General features: G+C 53.3%; 1 protein-coding gene across 1 annotated transcript in view; it reads left to right on the plus strand.

Moving 5' to 3' along the window:
• The first annotated feature begins 5885 nt into the window (after positions 1-5885).
• Positions 5886-14229, plus strand: part of RHCG (Rh family, C glycoprotein) — an 8516-nt gene continuing 172 nt past the window's right edge. Inside the window, exons 1-9 of the mRNA XM_010571962.1 lie at positions 5886-6096; positions 9494-9680; positions 10158-10308; positions 11072-11219; positions 11619-11785; positions 12459-12596; positions 12944-13080; positions 13623-13747; positions 14115-14188. Of these exons, the coding sequence (XP_010570264.1) occupies positions 5886-6096; positions 9494-9680; positions 10158-10308; positions 11072-11219; positions 11619-11785; positions 12459-12596; positions 12944-13080; positions 13623-13747; positions 14115-14188 (1338 nt within the window). The remainder of the gene's footprint in view (positions 6097-9493; positions 9681-10157; positions 10309-11071; positions 11220-11618; positions 11786-12458; positions 12597-12943; positions 13081-13622; positions 13748-14114; positions 14189-14229) is intronic.

Raw genomic sequence — 14229 nt, forward strand, 5'->3', positions numbered from 1 at the left:
CGGGGGGGGGGGGCGGTAGCGCACGCCGTGGGCGGCGGGCGGGCGCGGGGCTGAGCCGCAGGAGCTTCCCCTTCCGTTCCCGCCCCGGCCCGCCCCGCACCCGAGCAGGCTCCCGCTCGCCGCTAGAGGTCAACGCCAGCCCGCAAACCGGCACGGCGGCGGCCCCCGCCGCCGATCGGCCGTCCGCGGGCAGGCCCAGCCCCGGGCAGGAGGGACAGCCTTCCCCCGGAAGGTCCTGCAGACCCGGGGGAGGTGTCACCCCAGGGCTTATCCTCCTCCCTGAGCCTCCCCGGAGGACAGCAAGGACAGCCCGGGGCCCGTATGGGTGAAAAGGTGTAGGGTTGGGGCGCCTGGAGAGGGGCTGACGCCTGGGGAGGTGGAGGACGAAGACCCTGGGTTGTCGTCAACCCCCTTGCCCCCGAGCATCGTCTCCCGGCAGGTCTTGGAGCACATCTTTACCCCGTGGGTGTTAGCAGTCAAGGTGTGATCCAGGTGTGGATGGATCACACCGGGTAACAGGGAGGAGAAAGACCCACAGACCAGAGCCGCCCAGATGTCCACACCACCCTTCTCTCCAGAGCCTGAATGCCCCAGCCTAAACCAGTGTCACCAGCAGCCAGTCGTATTTATAAAGCAACAAAGACAAGCGGGCAATAAAGCACCCACTCGGCTTCGCTGGTGACTATGAACGCAAGCAGGTTTAATGAGCTGGAACGAGGAGCTGATCCACTCGGGTGCGCAGGAGTAACCTGCCACCAAGAGCAAGGGAAGGACACCAGGTCTCCCTGGTTGAAAGGGTGGCGGGCAGCCTGTGGTCTTGGGGATGTGGGCTCCCTGGGGAGCCACGGGTCCCTCCTCCTGGCTGGGGGTTGCTTTTGGCCCTGTGAGACATCTCATGCTTCTTATCAATACATCACTCTCCTGTATGAGCCCTGAAGAAGAGCCAACCCCACCATGCTCCCGCTGCCATTGCCCAGCCACTGGCATCCGTCCCAGCAGCCCGCTGAGGATGCTTAGCAGACTGTGACCAAAACCTGCCTTATCACGGTCCACCTGGGACCAGAAACAAACTTGGGGCACAGGGGGAGTTTCCAGCAAAGCCCGCCAGCTCCCGATGCGGGAATTGCCACCAGCTGCTCAACCCCCTGCTCCTTTCCTCCCCACTCCAGCATATTTGCTCTTGAAGCCCATGCAACTCTTGGGAGAGCTATCAGAAGTGTTGGCTGAGCCCCAGTGACCTGCATGTTTCCCAGCGTGACAGCTGGAGTCGCTCACACCTCTGCTTCTTGCACTGTCCTGCACTTGCACTGCTCAAAGAGACATTCGCCCTCTCTGCCTGCTCCCCAAGGACACTGACTTCTCTCTCAGAGCCCTTGGGTTCTTTCTGGACAATCATTTACTTGCTGCTAAATGTGGTTTCTTGGGAGGAAGGAGAGGGCACAGGAAAAACCATTTGTAAATTGGGCTCATGTTTGGTTGGCACTTTGATCCAGATAGGGGTTTTTTTAACTTAAAAAAGTCTTGTTTCATTTTGACCTTTTTCCAACATTTGTCTCCAAGTGATATTTAATGGTGAGGGCTGAAAAAAGGGCTGAGAAAACCCAGACCTAAATAAACTGTTTGATCTCCCACCATACCACCACTCTCTCCCGCCCAGGTGGAAAGTTTATTTGCCATTCTGGGGAGCCAGCCAAAAAAAGGTTTTGTTTTGGATTGACTCAGATACTTTGGTTTCTGGACACTCCTCAAGGACCTGCACAAGCAATGAGTCACCTTTGATGCTGGGCAATGCCCAGACGCTCACTTGTGTTGCATCAAGGCTTCTGAGCCTCTCCATATCATCATCTTCCAGTGCCTTCTCCATGCCACATGCACAAAGGCTACTGGTAGTGGCTGCTGCTGCTTTGCCCACTAATTCTGGAAAGCAAGGCAAGCTGGGCACAGGGCTCCTTGGTGGATCTGCAGACAGTTGTCTGAGAAGGGAGGAAGCTGCAGGAAGGGAAGGCGGCAGCTGGGAGGGTTGACTGTGCTTCTTGGGTGCTAAAGTCCTTGGAGGTAGCTTTGGCGTGGGTGCAGCATGACGTGGAAGGTCACTGGTGCCTCCTGGGGGGCAACTTCTTTGGTTCTCTGTCTTAATGCAGAAGAATTTGATCTGTTTCCCTTCTGCTTGCCAGTGAGCTAGGCAAGCCAGCATGAGCTCTGGGGTAAATCCAGTCAGGAGCAAGGATCGCTGCCTGCTGCATGTAGGCTAGCCCAGCCTCACATCCCTCCTCTGGGGAAGTTCTGGTATTGCCTGGTTTTACCTGGTTCTCCTCACTCCAGTGAATCCTTGGAGCTGCCAGGAGATAAAGGAGGGAAAGGCGAGGGTAAGCAGGCAAGGACTGTGAGGCCAGCACCCACAATGCTGCAGATGGTGGAGATGGTGCTTCCAGCTCTGCTCTCCCCTGGGTGTCTCCAGGCTCCTGGAGTCCTTGGCTTTGCGGTCACCTCTCAGAGCCAGCACAGAGCTTTGGCCCAGCATTGGCTGCGATAAGATCTGCCGAGACAGTTCGCAGTGACCCAAGGAGCCCCCATTCCCTCCTCTCCAGGGTGAAATTGCCCTGAGGCCTCTAGGCAAGAAGGAGGGATTTCTGTGTGCTTCAGAACTTGTTTTTACATCTCTTAAATATTTTTAGTGCTCATAAAAGTGAGAAACTGGGAGAGACCCAGCTGGGACCAGTACTGTACAACCCTCACCCAGAGCCTTCCCAAGGCAACTGAGACTTGACCGCTGCCAGCCCTACTCCCATGTCTCCAGAGCAGAAGGGCAAACATACCTGCTCCTCTTCCTCCAGCGTCATCCCACTGATTTTTTGGGGAAACCTTGCCAGTCTGATGGGTGCTGGACATGATGGGCCAAATTCAGTGGTGGAGCAGGCAAGCATTGCCTCCAGCAGGCACTGCGCTGGCTCACACCGGCATGGAGTTCCCAACAGGGCTTTTAAGCAGCTTGATATTTTTGACTGGGGCATGGTGAAATCTGCCCCATGCATCCTACCGCACAGTTAGGTACCTTGTAGGATGGATACAAAGGACTTGGTCTAACCCACCATAGGAAGCACCCTGCCAGCATTGCTGCAGGCACCTGTGCTGGCATGGCCCTGCCAGCCTTTCCAGTGTTACCCTGGCCCTGCAAAGGAGCTTGGAGAGAAGCTGGTCCTTTAAAGGGCTCTCACAGCATGGGCAGTCAGTGGAGCATGCCAGCCGCGATGGGACTGCAGTAGCAGAGCACTGATCTGCAGGTCGATAAGGAGGGGTAGCACAAGGCAGTGTGGCAAGGTGAGACTATGGGGCCAGCGGAAAAGCCATTAGCCTTTGTCCTCGGCCTCCAGACACAGGGGAGAGGGGCTGGGGACAGTGGGTGGGACAGAGCTGCTACCTCCTGGGCTGTGCAAGGGCTTTGCAAGCTGCTTTTCTGGGGACACTGCCATTTCAGTGAGACCACGGATTAGAAAAGCTCAGCAGTTTAGTTTCTTCTGCTAAGGAGTAGTCACAAAGCATAATAGCTGGTGGCTACGGTACCTTAGCAAGTTCCCTTGTGTTATAAGATGCTCCTCTGTGCCCCTGTGTTGCCTTTCTCAAGCTGTCTAAGAGCTGCTCTAGGGTAGGGCTGAAGACTGGTCCTACCACGTAGCTGGCAGGAGAACAGGCAACTATCAACACTGCTGCTAGCAATTATGGCTCAGGTATTGTTTAGGGATTTCAGTTTCTTTCTAGCTGGAGATCTCTTCTTTCCTGGTGTGTACAGCTGAGACTGCCCTGCAGAAACTGTGTGTAATGGGAGACCCAAAAACATAGTGGGTGAGCCCTAAGCAGCATTGCTCGAGGCAGTGCCCATCCTCAGGACAACAGCAACATCCACTTGCTTTAGGTGTCTCCACCAAGTGACCCCAGTCGAGCCACAGCCAGCTGAAGCTCAGCTCATGCAGGGTAAGGGCTAGGCAGATGGGGTTCTCTTTTCCTCAGCCCAGGCATGGACAAGAGGGGAGGGGTGCTGGTCTGGACCCTTGCCAAGACAAGCACAGCACAAGTTTGCGGCCCCGACCTCCCAGTGCTCCCCCGGGGCTGCAGGAAGGAGCCTGCACCCCGATGGTCTCCCGTGGTCCAGCATTCCCTTGCTGTCTGGGTTCACTCGCTGTCTTACTCCCAGCTGACCCTCCCTGGTGTGTCTGGATCACTAGCTGGTTCCACTGCCATAGAAAAGTGCTCCTGAGCTGCATCTCCCCAGCTCTTCCCAAACCTGCCTCTGCCCTGCTGCCTGCACAGGGCCCAAATGAGGTTGGAGAATGATTTTGTGTGGCTGTCAGTGTCTTTAAGACCATCCACAGCATTTTTCTGCCATCTGTCATTTTGAGAAGAAAGCAAACAAGAAAAACTAATAAACTCAAATTATTGCCTAATCAACACAGAAATCAGTGCTACTTGCTCAGCCTGCGGGCCACAATTAGATGCCATCAGCAAATTTGGGCAGCTTGCCTGGGCTGCAGTCTTTCATCTCTTGAAGACTGACAGGCATCTCAGGGATCTGCAGGCAGAGGAAGGAGCTGGGATCTGTTTGAAGGACTTGCCCAGCTCTTTGGGGGAAGAGCACATGGTTCAAAACCATGGGAAAAAAGGAGTATTGTGTTTACATTTGTTAATTAAAGGAAGCCCCATACCAGAGGAGCGACATTTAGGCTGCAGCACTGAGATCTCCAGCACCATCTCAGAGTACTGCCCAGGTTCATGCAGCCCCAGCCCAGCTTGTCTTGCCAGGAGGATGTGCTGGGTAAATCACTCTGGGAAATGATGGAACGCATGTCACTTGAACATCCTTATAGATATATGGCAGCCTTGGCAGGGCTGTTGCATGCCTGTGCACGCATGCAGGATCTTGGCTTTTGGTTTGAAGCATATATCTTCCTCTTCCTCCTGGGACTGCCCCACAGACTGCTTTTCCAAAAGCCCAGCCCAGTGACTCAGGCTGCTGGCAGGGATGTGGAGAGGCCCCACAACTCATCTTCTCCTGGTCGTCGGAAGGGAGCATGGCCCCTGGGCTCAGCCCCATTTGCTCTTGGTCAGAGAGAACCATCTACTCTGGTTAGGGGGTGGGCAGCCCCAGGCAGACCCCCGCTGCAGCAGGGCTGTGTGCCCCCATCTCTGCACCCAGGACAGAGGCTCGCGGGAGGAAGTGGATGCTGGTGACAGTTTTCTGTTGCCCAAGAGGCTCTGGGAGTTGCCCTGCATGGGGCTCACCTCCACCCTGGCTCACAGGGTGCAGTCAACTGTCTGGATGCACGCTGCAAAGCAAGGAGCAGGACAGTCTCACCCCGGGACAAAGGGCCTCCTGGGGCTGCTGCTGTGCCCGATGAGACAGGGGCAGACAGCTGAGAGCTGGAGCAAGGGGCACCCTGCCTTCACCCTCAGTGCCAGCTGGGGAAGGGTGCTTGCAGAGCTGGGGGGGTGGCGAGGGGAGCACCCAGTGCAGGGAGGGAGGGCATTTGGGGCGGCGGGGGTCAGGGTGCTCCTGCAAGGGGAAGGGAAGGGGTGTGGAGCTGGGCAGAGCAAGGGGCAGGACGCCCAGGCTCCACTCCCCACTCGCACTGGCCTCCACGGCTACTCGTCCCCAGGGGAGGCAGGGCTCAGAGGTCCTCGGAGCAGCTCACAGAAAAGGGGCCGAGACCTGTTCCTCCTCCCAGGGAAGAAGGAGAGCGAGAGGAGCAAGCCTGCTGAAGCTCCTGAAACGTGATCCTGCTGCAGGCACCTCCCTGGGCCCCACCTCGCCCTCTCCAACCTATATATGTCACCAGCCTTGGACAGGCACTGTGGGCTCACACGGTCTGCTGGGCCCCTGGGGATCCCTGTGGATGGAGCGTCCGAGGCACCAGGGGATGGCGAAAAACACGTACATGCGCTGGCGGCTCCCGCTCGTATGCCTCCTCTGGGAGGTGGCCATGATCGTCCTCTTCGGGGTCTTCGTGCGCTTCGGCCCCGAAGCTGATGCGCACTGGGAGGAAGAGAAGCGAGAGATGAACCTGACCAGCGACATAGAGAACGATTTCTACTTCCGATACCCATGTGAGTATTCGGGAAGCGTAGTCCTGGTGCTGGCTGGTCCCCACCCCATCCATCTCATCCCAGCCCATCGCATCCATCCCAGCCCAGCCCATCCCATGGCAGAGCCTGTCAGAGGCGACATCTCCACTGATTGCTGGAAAGTCAGGCTCTTGCCTTCAGGCTGGTTTGGGGTACACCAAAGAGCAAGAGAAAAGTCTCGTGGCCTTTCAGTGCTCTTTGGGCTCTGTCAGCAGGGTACCGTGACACCAGTACGTGACGTCTTTTTTCCAGGAATAGGGCTGACGTGTTCCCAGCACCCTGCAAGTTTCAGCTTGCTGCCCCCTCCCTCAGCTCTGGATCAGAGCAAGCTTTTCTGTGCATACAGAGGAATGGCTGTTGAGATCCTGTGACATCTTCCTCCCCTTCCTACGTCCTCCCCCTCACTAGTAAATTACCCTTTAGCTACCGGCATTTTGATGCTAGAGTCCTCCTAACCTGCCAGGTTCCCAAGGTTCTTGGGTCACTGCATCGTATTGCCACAGGGATTATTCAGGTGGTTAAAGCCCTTCTGGCCAGGTGGTGCCTTTGGCCGGCTTTGATCTCCAGGGCTGGTCATCTCTGTGAGCCGTTCAGAACAGGCTGCTTCTGTAGGCAATTGTTTCCAAGGAAGCAACAGGCCTGAGTCATGCATCTATTTAGAACATTTCCATTAAAAACACCTGCTAAATCAAAGGAGCTATAGAAACCTGTAGCTGCTAAGGATTAGCTAGTTCAGAAAAGGATTTGCTTGCAGAAACCTGCTGCTCAGCCAGCCTCTGGGTTAGTGTACAGGCGCGGCTGCCCTGTGCTCTCCCTTGAGATCTGCCCTTGGGACTAACTGCACATTGGTTGGCATGAAGCAGCAGCAGTGCCTGAGGGCTGCTCTTGTCACTGATGTGCTGGGAGGACATCAGCGGTCCAAGAAAGAACTTGTAGGAGCTAAGGGCATGACATCTTTTCTGTCCTCATCTCCCACCCCTGCTCCGCAGCACCAAATATTCCCCCTCAAATGGCTACATGGATTCACGCAACTAAATCAACCTAAGAGCAACTGCTTAACTCTATTGAGCTTTGAATTATGTTTCTGTTTCAAACCTGAGGAAGGGCTCATGTGCCCAAAAGCACAGCTGGTTTTTCTCCATTATCTAATCAGAAATACTCTTTCTCTGCAAAGATGGACAAACATGGCAAGGCAGCCAAGCCCTGGCATTTTGATCCCTGTGTCCATCCAGCGCTGCTCAGAAGAGAGTACAATGGTTGAACACCAAAGGATCATTTGTATTAATGTGTCTGCAACCACTGCTGTCCATAGGACCTGTTCGCAATGGCAGTGGGATAGGAGTGACAAACTGACAGGTCTTCCAAGCCCAGAGATGATCGGAAAGGCAGGCAGAGGGAAGCCTATGCATGTTTGTGTCAGTGGTGCCAATTGCCAGGTCCAGTCAGTGAGACAATTCCTTCTCGTTTTGAATCGCACATTGATATTCCCTAATGGGTGACTCATCTGCTCTCTAGGGAAAAGAAATTACATTCTTCTGCACAGGTAGCATTCCCAAAGCCCAAACACTTCCTCTCGATAGTGATGGCAATTGTCCTCCCACAAAAGCAGGGTCACAAAACCTTTAGGGCATGGCAGCGCCTGGGCTGCCTCTGAGCAATGCCAACATTATTCTTCCCAAGGGAAAACAAATGCAAGTTTTAGAAAAAGGCTTTAGACTGGATGCAGTTTGAAGGAAGACCTGCTCTTCCTCCTGTGTTTTTTACAAGGTCTAACACACAGTGGGGATCCTCTGTGTTTTCAGAGGGCGCACAGTCCACAGCTTTAACTCTGACCTGTGTATTTCTGCTTTTAGGATGAAAGTGGGAATATATAATGCAAATGGCAGCAGATAATTCTGGCTGTGTATTGTGCTGCTTACACTGGAGAAGAGAGGTGGGGAGAATAAATACAGCTGCAGAGGGAAAGTCTGTGGGATTGTATGGTAAAACCAGAGTTAGGAAGACTGGTTCTTAGGACATGCAGAGAAGTGCATTTGAAGTGACCTCTGCTGAACAGTGCCAGCTGCAGATCTCGTCTCCTTTCTTTTTTGACAAGTGATTTCATAGGCATGGGGGGCATTTATAAAAACAAGCAGATTAACCTGTCTTGGCAACATGGCATTACATTTCTGGAGCCTGTCCAAATGCTTGTCCTTAAAAAAGTTGCAAGATCTTGTAAAGCACCAAAGGACAAAAGCCACGGCTTCTGCAGAGCTACACCTCACCCAAATCCTCACCCAGCCCTTAGTGGAAGCAGCAGATACAACCCCACTGTCCCTGCAGGAGCGGATCTGGGGCTGCTGGATTTCAGCACAGGTTCAGGGTAGAGTAGATTCTCAATCGCTGAATTTCCTTTGCCCTGAGCTTATGCCTTCTCTGTGGTGCACAGATGTTGCTGGTTATAGTGACTATAATGGTTTGTGTGCTGCATAATGCAGAACTTGCTGGCATAGCTCCGTCAATGCTGTGTTTACCTGTTCTACAGTGCAGGTTTGCTAGTGGGAATCTCCTAGCATTGGATCTCAGCCTTGGGTCTCCTGCTCTTTTCATGGGCAGACTGGCCTCCAGTGTGAGGGTTTGCATGGTTCACTTTGTAAGTATGCAGTGTTTCAGCTCACTTAATTGCGGAGTGATGCTTATCTGATAGAAACGTGCAGCATTAAAAAGTACAGCAGGTTTACTGCACCGAAAAGTTCTTTCAAGAGGCTCATGCACGTTTGGTTTCCCCCGGGGAAGGACATCTGAGGGGCTCAAGTTAGCAGGTCTGAACATTTGTGGGAAGAACTGGGTCTCTCTGGTTTAAGCACTCAAAATCTCACAAGGTGGGATCCTGGTCTCAAGGGTATTTTGCCACTAATTTCAGGGGCATTTAAAAATGTATTTGTAAACTTCCCTTGTTCTTGTACTCTTCTTGCTCTGAGCCATCACCAGGACCCTGCATTGGATGGATCTACCCAAAACAACCATTCATGTGTTTTCAACAAAATTTCACTGTTCATTTTATGTGACATTTTCTAAGTTTTTTTGCAGAAGAGGAAAAAACATTCTGAATAGAAAAATGTTTTCCTTTGTACATTCCATTAGTTTCCAGTCTTTTCTTGCACACAGCTTTTAATAAACATTTTTACTTTCAAGACTGAGCCTTTTAACCTAAAACCAGTTTCCAAAAACTGAGCCATTTTCAGACTTAGAAATGTGGGGACATGGGACAAACACACATTTTCTCTTGAATTTCCCCCCTACTGCCACTGATGTGGTTAGTTCCTTTCACAACCAAATTCAAATAGCATTCACAGCCCTGGTGTTGCCACAGAGCTGACGGTCCCTTCCCTCTGCACAGCTTTCCAGGACGTCCACGTGATGATCTTTGTGGGCTTTGGCTTCCTCATGATGTTCCTCAAGCGTTACGGATTTGGAGCCGTGGGTTTCAATTTCCTCCTTGCTGCCTTTGGGATCCAGTGGGCTCTCCTGATGCAAGGCTGGTTCCACTCTTTCAAGAGCGGGAAGATCCTCATTGGGGTGGAGAAGTAAGGAGGAGATGGGCTCTGGGATGCCACCTCTTGACTGGCCAGTGGAAGAACTGGGATGGGAGCCAAGCAGCTGGCAGTGCCTGTCCCTCTCTTATGTGCAAACAAGTCTCTAAAATGTTGTCTTCCCTCTGCATACCTCCACTTGCTTTCCACCTTTTAGCCCAAAGGTACCTGCCATTATGGTGGTACTGCTCAAAGGGAAATGTGAGATGAGCATCACCCCTTAGTCCCAGGCCAAGCACCATGGATGCCAGTGCATAGAACACATAAATTCCACAATATTTAAACAATTTTGGGGAAAGCACCTTTCCTGGAGAGTATGTAAAGTTGGGAGGAAGGTCAGTGGGAAATCAAGGGCTCTCTCCTAATCACCTATTTGTCTTCAGGGGGGATCTCTAGAGCTGGGGATGGGTGAGGGTGAGTTACAGAAGAGCATTTCCTTATTAAACCACAATTTTCCTTCCCCTCTTCCAGCCTGATCAATGCTGATTTCTGTGTGGGCTCTGTGTGCATTGCCTTTGGGGCCATCCTGGGCAAAACCAGCCCCATCCAGCTCCTCATCATGACTTTGTTTCAAGTAACGCTCTTTGCGGTGAACGAGTACATCCTCCTCGACCTGCTTCATGTAAGGCTTTAGGCAGCACCCACCTGGTTCTGCTCCTTCCTCTCCGCGTCTCTCCAAATTGTCTCCCTTTGCTATGGCTCCACCAAGGCACTGCCTTCATAAGCATTTGAAATGCAAGAATTCAGGCAGAAAAAGTAGACAGATTACGAAGGAGGGGGTCAGCGGGTGGTACTTACCTGAGAAGGGAGATCTTCTGGGGTTTTATACACAAGCCTGGCAATTCAAGAACACTGGGTCCCCCTGCCACAGCTTCTGAGGCAGACAAGAAGTCTTAGCACAAAGGACCAGTCACTCTCTTTGTGCCTGAGATTTCCCTCTCATCTGTTTTCCCTGCTGGAATATGGGCATTGTAAAAGGAAATCAAGTGACAAAAAGGACGAGATGTCTGCTGTCAGAGGCAGGGTTCCTGCCCTCTGAGAGAGGGCTTGAATGGCTGGGAAGCAAATGAGCTCCCAGAAGACCTGAGTGCACTTGGGAGCCAACCTGGCTATCACTGCAACCCACTGCCATTGGGACAGGTCAGAAACTCCCCTCTGCCTCGATGCCTTCCAAGGGAAAGCTAAGAGGAATGCCATGGCCATGCATGGGACCAAGCAAGGAGGATAGATAGCAGGATCAGAGCATTTTTATCCACCTCTCCCCATGACTGAGTGCAGGCTGGAAGAATGAGTGGGCAGACAAGGTGGGCATGATGCAGACCAGACCTCAGCTCCATAATGAGTGGCGATTCCAGAAGCAAACCTCTGTTTTCCCATGGCTGCAGGTTAAGGATGCAGGTGGCTCCATGACCATTCACACCTTTGGAGCCTACTTTGGCCTCACAGTGACACGCATCCTGTACAGACCCAACCTGGAGCAGAGTAAGGACAAACAGGGCTCTGTGTACCACTCTGACCTCTTCGCTATGATCGGTGAGTCAACCCCCACCTCAGGGGTGCTGGTGCATGTGGACCACTCAGCTGCAGAGGACTGGTCCCTCCTGTGTCTCTGGAAAAAACAAACTGAAACCAGGATCTGGGGCTGCGAAGCTCTGTATCCCTGTCTTCCACTTCTCAGAGCTACTCAGCTCCCTTCATTAGTGGCTGGACTGAGATGGTACCTAGGAAGACAAGGACGTGTTTTGATTCCCCCTCTGTGCCAGCCCCTCCTGATGCTGGTCCCATCATGGGGGGGTGCAGCTCTGGGGCAGCAGGACTATGGGATTTAACTTCCCCCTGTGCAGAAAGATCTTCTTCAGAGGTTTTTTTTTCAATCCCTGTATTCTCTCTTTTCCCCGCCTCTTCTTCATCCCCTCCTTCCCATCCCACCAGGTACCCTGTATCTATGGATATACTGGCCCAGTTTTAACTCAGCAATTTCTGATCACGGGGATGCCCAGCACCGGGCTGCCATTAACACATACTGCTCACTGGCCGCTTGTGTCCTCACCACAGTGGCCTTCTCCAGCATGCTGCAGAAGAAAGGCAAGCTTGACATGGTAAGCAGAGAGCCCTGTACTGCCCAGGGGACTTGTAATGAGGTTGATCAAGGGTTCAGGAAACGATTGGCACTTGTCCTTTGCTGAACAGATACTGAGTTTCAGGGGATGATGGTGAAACCAGCATCCAGGCAGAAACCCAGAGCCTATATTGAAAATAAGCAAGTGGGAAGTGAGTCCTGCACTGCTTGATGTGTAGGCTGATGCCTCGCACATGGTGGACCTAAGTCACAGCAGGGACTGGACTTGCTCTGCCCAGAGAGCTACTGATAGGCATATTGCAGAGCCATGTTTGGCAAGCAGGGCCTGCGCGGCAGCTCATGAGCAATCGGGGGGCTGACTTGTACGTGTTATGTGTGTGGGTGACATGTCTCTGTGACAGCAGAGCCTGCATGACACATGGGTGAGACAATTTCCATCTCATCACAACTCCCCACCCAGATTTGTGGATGCAAAGAATGTGTGTGGTACGGGGAGTAGGAGTCTATGTGCGCCTGTGCTACAGACAGAGGCTGCCTGTTCTTCTCCTGTTTTTCACCAACAAGCAGGAAAATGGGCTCTGATATTTCCTCTAGAAACATTTTCAGAGCTGATTCTCCCACTTTGCCATTTGCACCATCCCTGAGCAATTGCATCTACCCGAGATGCCAAGACAGGGCGGTTACTTCTGCAGGTCCACATCCAGAATGCAACGCTGGCAGGCGGTGTGGCCGTGGGCACCAGTGCGGAGATGATGCTGACTCCATACGGCTCCCTTATTGTCGGGTTCATCTGTGGCATCGTGTCCACGGTGGGGTATGTCTACCTCACGGTGAGTGCTGCTTTAAGGGTCTGCAGCCCTGGTCCTGCTAAGGAGACCAGAAATGGATTCACTTCCCTTTGAGGGTTACTGCTTTCCACTATCCTTTATGTAGGTGCGCTTCCATTTACTGCCCCAAAATGCTCAGGAAGGTTCAGTCTCACAATAGGAGACTGTCTGGAGGACATGTTATTTTATCTTGAGCTTGGCTTACGTCTTTGTCTACAAGCCCTTAGCTCTTTGATGGGACACAATACCACTCTTCCTTCTCTGTTTATCCCAGTCCTCCATGGAAGAAATTAATCCTTTCCAGGGCTGTGCTCATGTCCCTGATCTCCCTCTGCGTCCCTTCCCCTCAGCCTTTTTTGGAGTCCAGGTTGCACATCCAGGACACATGCGGCATCCACAACCTCCACGCCATGCCGGGCCTCATTGGGGGCATTGTGGGGGCCATCACTGCAGCTGCAGCCACGGAGGATGTATATGGAAAGGAAGGGTAAGACAGCTTGAAAATCCTCCCTGAGAATAGATTTCACCTGGGGCTTCTTGGGCTGGGAGCAAGGAGGAATTAACAGACCTTGTTAATTGTTCAGTTGCCCTTTTCCCCCTCAAAAACATGGGGTGCGCTGACAGTGTCGGGCTTACTGAAGTGTAAAAGACTCATTTCTTGCAGCTGACTTCTGGCAGCCTCAAAAAGTGAGCCACAACCCTACTGCTTGGCATTATTCTGGGGCACAGTGGGTGGGGAGGTGCTCCTCCCTCCATCCCTGTGTTGTTTTGGGGGGTCAGGTAAGGTTGAAGGTCTGAAATACAAAAGAAATGTTTGTATTTTGGGCTCCTCCTAGATAAAACTTTGCCAGGGGCCAGAGGACAAGGAAATGAGCGGTCTTTTGTGTCATTGCAACACTCTCCTGGTCCATTGCAGAAGAGGGATGGGGCTAGGGAGGAGTCCCTGAGGGAGCAGGACAACATGGCTCTTCCAGATCTGGGGAAGATCTTCTGCCGGGAGCAATCCTTGCCATTTTCTACCCTCGGCAGGTTCATCAAGGCATTTGACTTCACCGGCACATACCAGACGCGGACACCCAGCGTCCAGGGAGGGTTCCAGGCGGCCGGCATTGTGGTGTCTCTGCTGATAGCTTTTGCCGGGGGGGCCCTTGTGGGTAAGCAGGAGGGGAGCACGGAGAGGAGAGGGTTGAGTCCAGCCTGTGGCTGAAATGGAGGCATCCACATACTCCTGCCTGTGGCTGGATGCGTCCTTCCCACTTGCATTGCAAGGGTTGCAGCCCCTGGCTTGCTCACATTTGGACGCCCTGCAGTGGGACCATAGGAGCAGGGGAAACCAGGCAGCCAAGGGGGGAGCAAGGTCAAACGGGTTTGGAGAAAAGGGGGGATCGGCACCGAGCACCGTGCCAGGGCTGCATTTGCCCCCTTTGCTGCCGGCATGGGTGGACTCCGGCCATCCGCACCTGCCTGCATCCCACACGGCATTATGGCCCCCTGCCCACTGCCCTGCCCGCCCGCTTCCAGGGGCCATCCTGAGGCTGCCAGTCTGGGGCGACGCCGCCACCGAGAACTGCTTTGAGGACGACGTTTACTGGGAGGTGAGGAGGGAGGGAGGCGGGCGGGCTGGCCCTGCCGCGGG

This window comes from Haliaeetus leucocephalus, unplaced genomic scaffold, assembly GCF_000737465.1.
Source record: "Haliaeetus leucocephalus isolate CR32 unplaced genomic scaffold, Haliaeetus_leucocephalus-4.0 Scaffold339, whole genome shotgun sequence".
Lineage (NCBI taxonomy): Eukaryota > Metazoa > Chordata > Aves > Accipitriformes > Accipitridae > Haliaeetus > Haliaeetus leucocephalus.